At 33.7% G+C, this 15,784-nt stretch overlaps 2 protein-coding genes across 2 annotated transcripts; one reads left to right on the top strand and one right to left on the bottom strand.

Annotated features, from left to right (window-relative positions):
• The first annotated feature begins 770 nt into the window (after positions 1-770).
• LOC143535602 (uncharacterized protein At5g39865-like) lies at positions 771-2,135 on the top strand. The gene has a single exon (XM_077029813.1). The coding sequence runs from the start codon at positions 1,040-1,042 to the stop codon at positions 2,018-2,020; it is 981 nt and encodes a 326-aa protein (XP_076885928.1). The 5' UTR covers positions 771-1,039; the 3' UTR covers positions 2,021-2,135.
• A 49-nt stretch (positions 2,136-2,184) lies between these two features.
• On the bottom strand, positions 2,185-5,152 carry LOC143535601 (uncharacterized). The gene is made up of 3 exons (XM_077029812.1): positions 5,020-5,152; positions 4,343-4,951; positions 2,185-3,287 (listed from the first exon to the last, which is right to left on the bottom strand). The coding sequence occupies exons 2-3, from the start codon at positions 4,937-4,939 to the stop codon at positions 2,241-2,243; spliced, it is 1,644 nt and encodes a 547-aa protein (XP_076885927.1). The 5' UTR covers positions 4,940-4,951; positions 5,020-5,152; the 3' UTR covers positions 2,185-2,240.
• Positions 5,153-15,784: the final 10,632 nt, after the last annotated feature.

The raw sequence follows: 15,784 nt of genomic DNA on the forward strand, positions 1-15,784 counted from the left end.
ATGGTTCGGTTCGTTTATTTTTGTTAAAAAAAAGTTGTTCAGTTTGTTTATTTTTGTTAAAAAAGTGGTTCGGTTCATTTATTTTGGCTAGAAAATTTTAATTGAAAAATAAATTTTTACTACATAAACAGTCTACGCCACTATTTTTACCACATCATCGTATACCTCATCATCCACGTCATAAATAACTAACAAAATCTAAACCCGTTAGTGAAAAACTCGTTGGCGGTCAACAATTCGAAATTTGGGACTGTTGTGCTTTATTTTTAAAGTTTGGCTTAGTGTCGGCCAATAAAACAAAATTTTAAACTATTAAAATTCAATATCTCTTAATCAATTTGGTTTTGATTCTAAAAGGCACTTAAATAATTGATATAATTTCATTTCCATTTCGTAATTTTAGTGTTTTTTTGTGTGACGTCGCAGGTTCGAATCCACTCGTGTGTCATATTCCCGTTCCCGAATTTAAGTTTTGGTGAACTATCATTATGTAGATTAGACCTCACGACATCGATCCCCCCTCCCTCTCACCGAAACTTTCCAAGTATTTAGCCAAGCGTTTGTCGTTAAAAAAAAGGCCTTGTCTATTCATACACCCCTATTGCTATTCGTACACCCTTTTTATGTATAATTTCTCTTTTTCATACACCCTCTCTAAAACTAGTGAGGGTGTATGAATTGCAGCTCCCAAAAAAAATCAACCATATTATTAAAAAAAATAAAAAAGAAATGCTGAGAAATTGTAGGCCAAAAGAAAGTGAAAAAGTCACTCCGGCTCGACCGTTGCCTACCACCACCAATCAACATCTAAATTAAACAAATAGTTCCATCCGACGGTCCAAAACCATCGTGACTCCACCTTACAGTGGACCTCATCTCACCTGATCACTAAAAAATTTAAATACACACCCTCCTAAACTTTATAGCCGTTAAACCCAAAATCAACCTAACACTCTTCACTTCAAGAAATTGAATACTGTTAACCAATATATACATATAATTTTTGTATGTATAGGTCAAGAAGAACAATAATAACAAAATGAGTAGTGTGAAGGGGAAATTTATGAAGAAACTGAAGACGATTAAAACGATCGGGCACTTGCAACCCGATCGAATCCTCCATGTTAATGCTGCGGTCGGGTTAATCGATAACTTCTTTGCGAAATCGAGCAATAAAATTAAAACCCATTTGGTTTCTGAAGAGGAAGTATGTCAAGAACATGAAGTTATCGATGTATCCGAGCTCATGAAGGATCTCGAAGATGAAGGTGGATCCGATGCAGGTTTTGTTGAAGCGGAGAAAGAAAATGTTCGACCGTCGGCTGGCTCGGGTGTTGACGAGGACCCGAAGATTGAGATGTTGTCATTTCGGCCTCCGGATTTGGATTCCGACACGCTATTTGATCCGAATCTTTTGGCGGCGTTTAAGCAGGCGGTTATGGAAGTTAAAGCTCAAGAAGAAGAGAGGAAAAATAGGGTGTTGCGGGATATCGGTGAACGGCCGTTAAAATCGATTAAATTGGAAGAAATTGATAACCCGCTTTCGGAATTTGAACGGATTTGTCCGCCGGGTGGGAGCGAGTCGGTGATTCTGTATACAACGGGACTCAGAAGTATCCGAAAGACGTTTGAAGATTGCTCGAGTATTCGGTTTCTACTCGAGAGTTTCAAGGTATTGTATTACGAACGGGATCTATCGATGCATTTGGATTTTAGAGATGAACTGTTTAAGATACTAGGCGGGAAGACGGTGCCACCGAGGTTGTTTATTAAGGGGAGGTATATTGGAGGAGCAGAGGAAGTGTTAAGGTTGCATGAACAAGGGAGATTCCGGCCGCTTTTGGCTGGAATTCCGTTAAATATGCCGGAAGGGCCGTGCGAAGGGTGTGCCGGGGTTCGGTTTGTGGTGTGTTTTAGTTGCAGTGGTTGTCGGAAGGTGGATTCCGGTGACGGGTTGTTGCGGGATAAGTGTAAGAAGTGTAATGAGAATGGTTTGATCATATGTCCCTTTTGCTGTTGATAAATTTTTGATCCCATGTACTGAATTTGTTTTCATTGTCATATTCTTTTATTTAAATACACAATTGGACCGATAAATAATCGTATGATGAGTTGTTCCAAGAGTTAGCAGACTCGTAATTCGGTTGGACAGTTAAATATTATTCAAACAACCTTATATTAGTATATATCAGACATTTACATTTGAAACATGGCCGAATGCTAGGCTACAAAAACAACCATTAAGTCATACCGGGGCTAATAGCCAATGCTGCTTGAACCGAACCGCAGCTCGTGTGGTGAAACTCGATTTGCAGCCTATGATGAACGACAGTAGTCGACGAAGCCATCAACCCTTTCTTCAAATCAGCCTGCAATTCCCTTATCGGGATCGCTGACAAAAAGCTCTTGATATACTCCTTACACGACTCTTTCCCTTTGCACACGACCTCACTGGCATTACTTACAACTGCCAACGACGTCTCGCTACTTTGGCTTACGTTGACCTTCTCATCACCGGCCTTCTCATTCGACTTTTTAGCATCTTTCTCATCAACAGCCTTCTCATTCAACTTTTTAGTATCATCAACCGGAAGCTTCTCAATTACAGACTCTTTGTCAAACTTCAACATGTAAGCCTGATTACACCCCTCATACAACCGTTCACCCAACGTGTCAATAATATAATACGCATCCCGTTCAACTTTCAACACGAAAAAATGGTCATTCCAGCTTACAATGTAGACCAACGGGTTCGTGTTTTCAGTATAACTCGACCCAATGTTACTGATTTCGTCCCATATGCTATCAAACGACATAGCACCATCAAGAAATTGTAGATCAATCTCTTTGATCTCTTCAGGTTGAAAGAATCCAATGAATGATTTTTCAGGAACTACATCAAGATTCCGGATCTTGGCTTCGATGACCGTTTCTAGGTCAAAATGTTTATCTGGAAACCGTTCCCGATAAACTTCATTTTCACAAAGATTTCTCCATTCTAATGACCCTTCTCGAATTAAGCTATCGAGTTGTGACTTGATTGGCAGCTCATTCGAGTTGTTTTGGAACCAATCAGCTATAACCGCAACTAACGCGGTGCACGCACTCTCACCTGCGGCTCGTTCACTTCTTTGGTCAATTGAAGCAAAGAAAACTTGGGTCTCAAGCTTCATGTGCCCTTCTCTGCTTATCACTTCCTTCTTCTCCCACCTACCTACTGCAAAATTGTCGTCTCCAAATTCAGAGATTGAAGCTCGGTTTGTATTCGTGTCCACATCACTTTTACGCTGCAGCCACGTTTATAACCAAAAGTCAAATAAAGTGGCAAATGTATAAAGGATCAGGATCATTTCAAAACTCGCAAATTATTTAAGAAATTTAAGAACTCTTAGGCTATGTATAGTGGAGGGGCTACAAATGGGGGCGAATTGTGACACGTGGCGCCCAGTCAGCAAAGGGGGCGAATTTGTTTTTGGGGTGTAATGGTATAGGGGCTACAAGTTGGGCCCACAGTATCTTTTTTTATTATTTTCTTTTTATAATTAAACTAATCAAATAAAAACCAATTTCTTCAAATAATTAAATAAAAATGCATTAAAATTAAAAAGAAATACAAAATAATACATAACTAAAAAAATTACATAACTAAAAATATAAAAAAACATATAGCTCGGTTGGCGTACATGTTTAGGTTCGGGTCGGGAAAATGAAACGGATAGCTCGGTTGGTTTAGGTTTATCGCGTTCCATTGTAAGTTCATGTTCAGTTGGTTTTGCGAACCATGGTGTTGACCGAAAGGAGGGAATGGGTGGTTCGGTTGGCTCGGGTTGTTTCTAGGAGTCATTTTGCATATACATATATATACACACACAACATATATACATATACATATACATATATACACACACACAACATATATACATATACATATATATATATCACACACACAACATATATACATATACATATATATACACACACAACATATAATATAATAATATTATTTTCTTCACCCAGGCGACAATAACACCCCGCCCCCACCCCATTTCGCCTACTTATCGCCGGGGGGGGGGGGGTGTTCGCGCCCAATGTCGCCCCAAATCCAAGCCCCACTACATATGGCCTTAGCATCCAATCATTTTATTTATTTAATAATATATTTAAAACTATTTTAGGTAGTTTTGTCATTTATCATATGTAATCACAAAATTGCATATAATAAATGACAAGCCACCCTCAAAACAGTTGTTCTTAAATTTTTTTAAAGTTCTAAAGAGATACAAAACCTATTTTTGTTACTTCATTAAAAATAAAGTTATATAAAGACTTGAAAAAAAAATACCTCATCAGAAGAACTCAACATTCTGCGATCAAAATCTATATCATCCCCGCCTTCTTCACTAGAATCTTTTTTCAAAAGCGGTTCGCCTCTAACTTTCGGGGATCTAAAACTCAACTTTCTTTTCCTCCATGGAAATATGCTTCGTTTTGGGATTTGTGTTTCTACAGGATCAATGATGGAATCTTTGGAATACTCGATTTCTTCTTTATAATTCCGATAATATAACCAATCTTCATCTTCACTAGAGCTTGAATTGAAGTGAGATAACCCTCCAGCATAATTTGCATAAGCCAGAGTCCCATAACTGAAAGATTTTCTAACAATGGAATCTTCATCTTTGACTTCCTCCGAGTCAAGTTCATCTGTTTCAAGTGATTCAATGTCAAACGGGTAGTCAGCATCATAACCTCTGACTGAGCCTTTTCCATCACTACCAGTACCCTCCTCTTCACGACATGCTTTTTTAGCCCCGTTGACTGATATACCCCTGAAGATTTTCACTTTCTGAAGGCCAGGCTTAACGCTTGCGGGCTCATCTTGCATGACAGATCGTTGTGCTTGTTCTGTAGTATCACGTTCTATCCTCAGCTCTTGCATGCTCAGAGATATCTGCATATTTAATAAATTTAATGACAACTCAATTATCAAAACTCAAAAGATATATATAAGCGACATACACAAAGTATCGGTTCACATTCTGCAACGCCACTAGGAGCTGAAAGACGAATGCTTATATCGGTCTCGTTTTGCTCAGAAGATGAAGCAAATTCTGCAAGGTTTAACGATCCAGTTGCAACAGCACAATATCTTTTTTTTGGTTCCTGATTATACATAAAAACCAAATGGGCTTTGGCCCAATGTCAGTGGTTCTATATGACCCAGCCCATTATGGTCTCTTTACAGGTATTTATGTATTAGTCTGGTATTTGTATAAAGAAAATATCTTTAATACAAAAAGAGACAAAAGGAAGCTTCTTTCTGTAGAGAAATATGATTAAGTAAGTTGTTTGTGGCAGGTTGCTTACTATATCCTTGAGGTAAGGTATTCCTATATTCCAAGTCAACTTTTGCAGGTAGAGTATAATATTAGGAACTCTAAACACCCCTTCATCTAATCTAATCACCTAAAGATAGGCTTCTAAAGCAGTCATCATTCATGTTAATAGCGACTCTGTATGAACGGCACGTTAGACTATCGCTTTAAATTCGTAAAATACTAAAAAGGCTACCTTCTTTAATTGACAAAAGCTCGTGGAGTAACTTTTTTATTCATTAATCTAATCAAACCACTAAAAGCAGAATACGAGTATTAATCCCGGTCTAAAGCATGTTGGATATCATTAATCATCAAGTGTTCATACCAATTATCATACCAAATACTAATAATATTATATATATCAAATTATCAAGATCAAAGATGGTTCGAGAACTCTAATTATTATATGATCACGATCATGATCATGATGACTAGCAGCCGTTTAACAAGGCCAGGGCCGTCTTTGAGAATCGTGAAAAAAATTTTCTCAGAAGGCAAAAAAAAAACCTTGGCCCTTAAATTAGTCGAGTAATTCGGTTTAAACATTAAGAATACATATTTTTCCCCATATATATATATATATATATATAATTTAATAAAAAATAAAAAATTCGGACCTATCTAGGTGTCGGGCCAGGGCGGTCGACCATCCGATCCTGCCTCATGGCCGGATATGACGAGGCCTTTTTGCGGATAAAACTAAGAAACTAAGAATATGCTGATATGCAGTCTAATGATCCTCTAAGACTCTAATCAGATATATTTATCTGTTAAATATGTTTATAACTTTAAACCCGAAAAACATTGAAATAATATTAATGGTTGAGATTAACATATATGAAAAACCTTCAATAAAGTCCCAAAATTTTAATAAAGTTTCTTGATTAAGTGATCACAAAATTAAAAATGATATACTTTTATAACAAAAAATTAAAACTTTTTGGTTGAGGACTTACGTTGAACACCTGGAATGCAACATCCCACTGATGAAACTGAAACCCATCATCTTTGAACCCCAAGAAATCACAAACAGCAATAAACTCTTCGTTCCATTCAACAATCCCATCATCTTTCAACGACCCATGTTTCGTAACATTCCTCCTGACACTCCTCCGTTTGAAACTCAACCGATTGTTGGACTTATTACACCCTTTCCACTTGACTTCAACGGCCAAATTGTTAGACCCAGTTTGAGAATAATCATAGCCTTGAAGGTGTTGAATAATAATCTTGACTTGAAATTGCTTGGATGAATGCGGTGGCCATGGCCTCCACTTCATCATACCCACAACCATTATGTGTTTGGTAATTAGAATTGAATTGAATACGAGAGAGATTGAGGATTGTTATTAATAATATTATTATAGGTGGTATATGATTGGAAGAAGGCAGGAAGGGGGCCGGCAGTACCGAATCGTAAACACAAATTTAAACAACGACGTCTTCTATTTCATATATATATATATATATATATATATATATATAATATAATATAATGTTTGGATGTTTTATAAAAAATATTAACCGTGTTTAACTAAAAGAAGGAATTTAAACGAATAATTAAACAAATAAATCCAAATTGGGTTAACCGTGTTTAACTAATCTCTCCTACTAATAAATGAGTGGGTTTTTCACCAAAACTCTTTAAATTGTCACATGGCATTTTCTAATTTTTCCTTAAATTTTATATGTTTCAATAATAATTTTTGAGAAATCGTAGGTCTTTAAAATCAACCCTACTTTAACCATTTTCTTATAATCGTATATTTTTATAACCAAAAATTTTCACTGTCACACAAATCATTGTTTCTTTAGGCTTAACCCTAGGCTTTAGCAATATCCGATCATGGATGATCAACCTAACTTCTATCTTCTTCAACGATTAAAGTATTAATCTGAATTCATATGTTATCGTTAATCGTGTTCTATACAACCCTAATTTTGAATTACAGATTCCATCATACTAAAAGTGCAATAGCAATCATCATCTTCAAGTTTGAAGGTATTAGCAATATCCGATTCGACTAAATAGAATCAATTTACATATTCGAATTATACCTATTTTTTTAAATATCCATTTTCACTCAATTCCGATCTTAATTTTTTTTAACCATTAAGATCCTAAGATTGGTTTTATTGTTGATCACTTGATTAATCAGGGTGAAATATTCAAAACGACTATAATGCTTTCTTTAGATTGTTTTTAAAAGTTTCAAGGGTTTTGGATGATCGTAATAGTATGACAATTCGTTTAATTTGTATTCATATAATTGAAATTTGGATGTTGATTTTCAGGGATAGATGGATGGTGATTGGATTGGCTGCAGCCACGGTGCTTTGAGCTCGGAAGCTTCACAACATCTTCAGGTTTGCATTTAGTTTTAGTTACTTTTTAGTTAAGCTTCACAACATCTTCAGCTTTTGAATTTCCACTTCGCTTAAAGCATTCTATTCTCTTTAATTTTTATATATTGAATGTTCATATTGTCATACGGCTTAGAGTTTGAATGCATTGTATGCAATGATTAAGCAAGTGTTGTACAAAAGTGATTGCCACAAGTTTTGTGTTTAGTTTTTGCAAAAAATAAAAGCATCTAGATACGTACAAAAGTGATCGTTATTTGTATAGATGAACGTGTGCAGTGTCTTCAGTTAGATCCATGTCAAAGACTCCCAATGGTGTGAGTCTTTCATTATCGCAGCACTGTATTTTTAATTTCAAATTTCAATCCTCAAGTCTTTTGACTTTTGATGTGTTCTTAATCAAAACATTTTATTTATTTATTTTTGCCAAAATGTCTTTCATAGGTGCAATTTTTAGTATAATCGTGTATATGCTTCTCAGAAAAGTTACTATGGCCTAGGTACAGACCGAACAACATTTAAAGCATAATGCATAAAGATAAAAAAATCAACTGGAGATTTTGGCTTTAAAATATTCTTTGGCTTTATATGCTTACAATTGTCGGTGCCTTTTTTATTTGATTTCATCAAATTTTGTTATTGATCTTTTGTAATTATACTCACTTTGTCTGACTTCTGTTAGTACTCTTATACATGGTGTTTTAACTTAAATATTATAACAATATATTTTATCAGTTTAAATTCAATATTTCTTTTCTCAGTTAAGGTTTTTTATTTTGACTTATTTTTTTCTCTCTTAATCTAAGTTAAGGTAGTAAGGTACTTATAATTGTTAATGTGCAAGATTTTACGTAATGTAAGTGTTTAGTTATGCATAATTGTATTTTATTATTTGAGCGAACAACATGGGATGTGAAAATTGTATGATTTTTTCATGTTAATTGGTACTCAGTTTGTTTTATGTTATATGTTTTGGTCAATTTTGTTGGTGCTGAAGTTTTTGGCTATGTGTCGCTTCTTTGTAGCATGTCATTTTCGTTAATTCTCATTAACTGTCAATTAGTTTTATATATCTTTTTCATGTTATATGTTACAGGACTTGGCACTCAAGTTGCACAAATATAGATTGGTTCTATCTCTGATGTAATGGTAATTGGAAGCTTACATCAAATTGGTTCTATCTCCGATGTCAACGGTAATTGGAAGCTTACATCAAATTTTGTTAAAGTTGCCAAAATTAGAGTTGTCAAATTCCTGATTTGCTGTTAATGCCATTTTTATGATAATAATTTATATATTGTTGTCTGTTTACTTTTGGTAAAGATTCTATAATAAAATTAAGTTATTTCTTAGTCCAGAAGTTGTACTTTTCTTAATTCCAACAAAAACTATTCATATTCCAACCCCGTGTATAACACGGGTTCTAACCTAGTTAGACAATATGTAGTCGTAAGCCACATCATCAGTCATTATGCGCCACGTAGCGTCCAATCAGAGTTATGGCTTTTTAAAAAAACATAGTGTAGTCATAAAAACTCACCCCTAGGTTTATGCGTCACGTGACGTCCAGTCACTTTTACACTTTTTTTTAAAAAAAAATTATTAAAAATAATCAAATAATAATAATAATAATAATTTATTAAACTCCCCCAATATCTTTATTAACATTCCAACCGATTCTCGGCCTCCATTTCCTTGCTTTAAAACATCACTCTACCAAACTCATCAATGGCTATTCACTCAACACCACCCACAAATCTTCAATCTTTCTCTTCATCCTCCAAAACCCACTTCCTGTGGAAGAGAAGAAAGATTCCGATGAGGGTCCGGAGCGGCCATTGATTCCGATGAGGGTGGAGGAGAAAGATTCCGATGAGAGTGGAGAAGAAAAGATTCATGGAACAAAGGATTTTTTTTAAAATTCCGTACCATTCTAGCATTATACACAAAACGCTAAAAAAATTGCCCCAAAACGCCGGGGTGAGAGGGGTGGCGGTGTACCCCCAACGTTATCCACCAAAACGTCGTGGATAAAGCTCCACCACGCTTGGTCTTATAGTTAAAGAATTAAAGCTAAACTAATAACTCTATTAAATATTATAATTTAAAAGAATTTAAACAATTCAAACAAATAAGTAAACGTATATATAAAAGAAAGAAGAATATAAAACAAATCACTAAATTGATAACTCTATTAAAATTTAGTTTAGGGTTGAAAATGTAAATTGTCTAAATAAAAAATGGGAATCTCTGAGGTAGATGACGGTTGATAAAGGACATCGTTCACCAAGGCTTCGGTCGCCAGCTCCTTTGTCGTCAGGTCACCAACTTCCTTAAGCTTCCAATCCTGCTATTATTATGATCTTTTATTATTATGAAAATTTTTCTATTTTTACCACTTTCTAGTTATATCATGTAGAAGCGTAAATCGTTAACAGAAAAAGAACTATTAAAGTTCAAAAGTCATGTGATAATTCTGCTAAAGTTCATAATTAGAAGCGTAAATTAGAATAAAAAAAGGCCAGTGTCAAATTGTGATTTGAACCAATAATGAATCATTACTATTCATCTATGTCACACCCGTTACATGTGGCTGATAGTTGGTACTACTTTTGTAATTTATTATAAGAGTTTAATCAAGTTCACATTTATATGTATAAATTAATTATTTAATAAATTATAATTTAAAATATATTCTGGATATCCATATTTTCAGATAATTCGAGTTCATAATATTAGATAATTCAGTATGGTTTCAGATTTCTCTGTTTTTAGAGCACCCCTACTCAGGCCCGGCTCTGAGAATGCGAAAAAATTTTCGGGCCAAGGCGAATTTTTTTTTGGGTCTTTAGTAGAAGAAATATTTTTTTGGGTTTAAACAATTTAATTCTAAATGGGCTTACTTTATTATGATTTGAGTTGTGTAAAAAGTTTTTGTATAAAATAAGCTCAAAAATGTCTCAAATAATATTAGAACCCACAACCTTTGGGTTAGATGTTATACCCATTATCACTAGACCAAGCTAGTGGTCATGTAATTGTGTTGAAACATTGAATATACATATATTTTTTTCATAAAAGTAAATATAATTTAAAAAAAAATCGGGCCTAGCCGGGTGTCGGGCCTGTGGCCGTCGACTACCCCGCCATACCCCACAGACGGCCTTGCCCCTACTCTCCACGACTATGGCCTCCATCATCGTCTCCTCACAAACATTTTCTTTCCCAACCATTTTCTTCTTCTAGTCCAAACACGCTTATTATATGTCTCGCAACTTCGCAAACCAAATCCGGATACACATTTCTTGATCGCACACCATCACAATCAGTGAAGTCAGTCTATTATTATCTCATGGACAAGACGCATTGCACTAGTGGTGTAGAATGGCAGAGGACCACCGGTGGTGGAAATAGATGATATGAAATATAAAAAGTTCAAACACAAAGAGGGTTAAAGGCTTTTTTGACATCTAAGTCAAGTTTTATGAACTCTTTGTTTAATAAAGTTTCCAAAAAATATATGTTTTTGGTTTTCTTTAATATGTTGGAATTTGAAAACGTTGATTATGATTTTTAAAAGACTTTAGTGCAGTTGGTAGTCGGGGGACTCTGAAAGACTTACCATTCACATACAACCTACTTTACACGGGTTTGAGTTCTATAACATTTATGTTCTCTCCTGTTTATAGCGTACTCTTGTTGGAGTGGTACCAAGACTTCAGATTATTCCCAAATTCTTGTTGTATGCGATGTTCGAACCATGACACATTCCCTTGCCTCCCACTTAAAAAAAGAATTTAAAAACACTTATAATAATTCTATAAATTATACAGGACCTTATTATTACAACATAAAATAGTTTACTTTTGAAAAATTATTTTCAGTGGTTAGTTTTCTAATATTATAGATTTTCAAAATAAAAGGGAGAAATTTCTATAATAGCCCACTTATAGAAAGCGATTCCAAATTTGTCTCACCTAATTAAAGTTTCCAGCTTTGGTCCTTGCATATCTCATCGTCGAACGACGCGTTAGGGAATACCGCCGATGAGTTACTAAACCAATCAGATAACGATGCGTGCGGTGGAATACACATGGTTGACGATGCGTTAAATGTTAATTTATGGTTTACGATGCGTTACGTGTTAATTTATGGTTGACGATACGTTGAGTATTAATACTTAACGCATCGTCAACCATAAATTAACACTTAACACCTCTTTGATCATGTGTTTGGGGACCTAACACATATTTAATTATGTGTTAGCTAACTCGTCAAAGGAACTACCTAATACATCGTCGACGATGCATGAGAAGAGTGACAAATTTGGAAAAACGATTTTGATGAGACATATTTGGAATCTTTCATCAGTAATTGGCTATTTTGAGAATTTTCTAAATAAAAAAATATGATTTTGAATTATTTATAAATACTTTCTTTTCTTTTAAAGAAGATTTACTTTCATATTTATCAAAAGCTATCATTACAAGTATTGGTGGGGTTTACATGTCCTAAACCTTTTAGTTCTCCTGCTATAAATGTATTTTAGGTCTTTTTTGTAACAATTTATAATATGATAATATATAAAAATTATTAAAGACTCTTCCATAAATTACTAGCAAATAGCATCATTATATTCTTTTATATTAATCAAAAGTCAGAATAAATATACAACCATAAAAAAATTGATACACATGTATGCCAACATTCATGAATGTAAATGCTTTAAGAACTCCAAAATAAATTTAGTACTTGGTGATGAGTTTCTTCTTCAACTTGAGAATTTGATTTCCATGTAAGCATACCATAGCCATAGAATTGGATTTAACATCAAACCAATACAATTTTCCATACCATATGTTGGCCCTAATATCTTACCTAAGTTAAGAGTGACCTAAATTGTTGGTGGTTTAGGTTAAAATTTAAATTGTATCCTTATTTAAATAATTAGTGACCGCAATTTTAAATACTTAGGGTTGTTTGGGTCATGAAACATGTTTTCCCATTTAACTAATCGGATGTTGACTCATTCATTGGTGGTGCAGTCTTCATCACATCATACATGCAAGACATATGTTATGGTTTGTAAGACCATCTCCATTGGATGGTTTTGGCTTGGTTCAAACCAAGAAACCAATGGAGGACTTGGTTTAAACCAAAAACCATATTCTAAGTTTGGTTTTTCAAACCAACAAAAACCATCATTTGTGGGCCATCACACTATATTTTTCACCCCATATTTATATCTATAAACATTAAATATTATACTTATATATTTTTTATACTTATTTAAAATTTATGTATTTTTTGTGTTTGGCCCTGTTTGTTTTTGCCTCTTTTCTTTGAATAGAGGAAAAAGTCTGATTCGGTTAGACGTATTCAGACGTGGGGTTGTTTGTTTTTTTTCTGGCATTAAGAGGTTCAGCGTCTTAATAGCATCTGAACCAATAAGAGCTTTTAGTGGGTCTGAAAACCTCTTAACCCAAAAAAAACATACGTTTGTCTCCGGCCTCCATTAACTTCTAACCCGGAGACTAGACTCCATCTCCGACAACTAGAGGTTCGTCTCTAGCCTCCAGCTCTTAATGATTCAGATTTCAGACATTTGAACCACCTCTTAACATTCAGATGTGGTATTCAGATTTAGACTTAAATCTCTAAAAAAACAAACGGGGCCTTTGTCTAATTTTTACGTAACGACAAGTTTAACGGCTATTTTTTTAACGATTTTATCATCTATTTTACAACGGTTAAATTATGTATTTTTTTTGTTTATCTATTTGTTATATTTTAGTTTATTTATTTTTTACTAAAATTTTATTATATTGCTATTTATTAAATAAAAATTAAATATTTTATAGTATTGTGAAATTCTTATTTAAAATAAATGTGAAAGTAAGTGATTATGTGGAAATGTAAAGATGGTTTGAAAATGTGTATTGTTGGAGTAAAAAATGTGGTTTTTAAGAAAGCTGACGTGGCAGTGATGTGACTGGTTTAAACCATAAACTGTTGGAGATGGTCTAAATACAATGGTCCAAAAGAGTAGCCTAACCCTTAAATTTTAAATACTTGTTTCCAACTTTAATTAAGATAATAATATTTTAAACTAGGGCTTGTTTGGTGTTGTAATTACAAAAGGACATAACAAATTTGTTATATGGGTCAACAGGGGCATGTGAATAAGGTTGCGATAACTATTGGCCATCTAAGTTATGTAGTGTACATACATATTATATGGTTGTCATTTTAATATTTGCTGTTGTTATTACTACTATTACTATTCTTATTATTATTATGTGTGTATTTTTCCATTGAAAAGCCTTGGATCCTAAGTAAGCCTTGGCTCACTAATCACCATTACCTAAGCTCGAATTATATGATGGGAAATACGTATTTATTTTCATATGCATGAAAATATTCGTCTTATAAAATCATAAAATCGTTCATAAGGTTTGATCAGATATTTTCATCTATACATATGAAAGAATAAGTACTGATTCCGGTTGGAATATACGCATATTAAAACTCCGACCTTACAAGGAAAGTGCTAAATTTAAAGAAAATATTATATTTAATGTGAATAAAACAAAGGTGTGAAATAGAATATGGGGTGGTTGATGTACATGTCAAAGAAAATTGGAGTAGGAGGCAAAAGAAAAACAATAAAATTAGTCTGGTTTTGATATTTACAACTCATCAAAATTGAAACTATTGAAAAGGATAAATGCACTTTTTCAATAGTATTAATAGTGACTTTTTTGTTTATATTCCAATTATTAATTATTAAATTATATTCATACACTTGATTTCTTCATGGGATAGAATTAAAATTTAGTTATTTAACCCTTTAACTGTGATTATATAAAATAAACTATAAAATTATTTTTCTATATAATAAAAATTAATTTGTTATCATTTAACTAATTATTTTTTATATTATGTGTTATTTAAATGATCGGTCACATCACTATATTAGGTCTCGGCAATTATATATTATATTGTTATGATTATAATAATTATTATTATTATTTTAAATGAGTACTAAGAAACAAACTTAGTCAGTGTCGCATCTCACTCATAAAGTAAGGCTCGAAAGGGTTAGAACCTAATAAATTTTCCTCTATCTCGTAACACAGAGATGTTTTTAGTGAGATTTGTGGCTACAAAAATCCTTATTTTCATTTACAACAAAAAAAAATTACAAATGACATAAAAGTATATATTAGAGAAACATAAATGAAAAATACGACCAACAGGCAACGGCAGTGAAGTACTTAACACTAGGTGACGATATAACAATAATTTTACTATTTTAAAATAGCAAAGAAAGAAGAATACATAAAAGGGTAATGAAACACTTAGAAGTTAAATAGTGCTTACATATCCTAGTATTCATATGATGTATATTCTGGTAAAAATTCTAGAGTGGCGTCAAAGAACACCTAAAAAATAGTTGCCAAATAAGATTTATATGCTTCCAATAAATTTTATCAGTTTTTGAATAGGTACATCCGTACATATTTAACAAATCCTATCTAATTTGCTTGTCCAATGTTAATTTGGATTTGTCTTTGCTCATCTCCCCTCCACTATGAGAGTTTGCTCACTTCGTCATATATGCACATGACTGAACCATCTTAATCTCAACTTTTATCGAAATTCATTCGACCCCCAAATTTACTTATCTATGCACATTGCAATTCCATTTAATTTTGTTAGGAACCTCTTGTCACACAACTTTTGTGACTGCTCTGCACTTACACCGAGTAAGTACTTGAACTTGGTTGGGTGTGAGACAACTTGATATTCAACAATTCAACCGAGTTGTGCGTAAGACTTTACGCTCTAACACATCAGTCCTCTTTTCTAGTCCAGAAACCCAAATTTGCACCCCTGGTGCGCGCGTAGAACTTGTGGTAAAACATGTCACAAAGAATTCAAATGGATGTAAGGGCTCCACCTTATAAACCATTCATTATTTTGTTCCCAATCCGATGTGGGACAAACATTTACCACTTCCACCACTTCCTTCATTCACA

The sequence above is a fragment of the Bidens hawaiensis genome, unplaced genomic scaffold, assembly GCF_021521415.1.
Source record: "Bidens hawaiensis isolate Kalapana, Puna unplaced genomic scaffold, B.hawaiensis_p1.1 tig00010569_1, whole genome shotgun sequence".
Lineage (NCBI taxonomy): Eukaryota > Viridiplantae > Streptophyta > Magnoliopsida > Asterales > Asteraceae > Bidens > Bidens hawaiensis.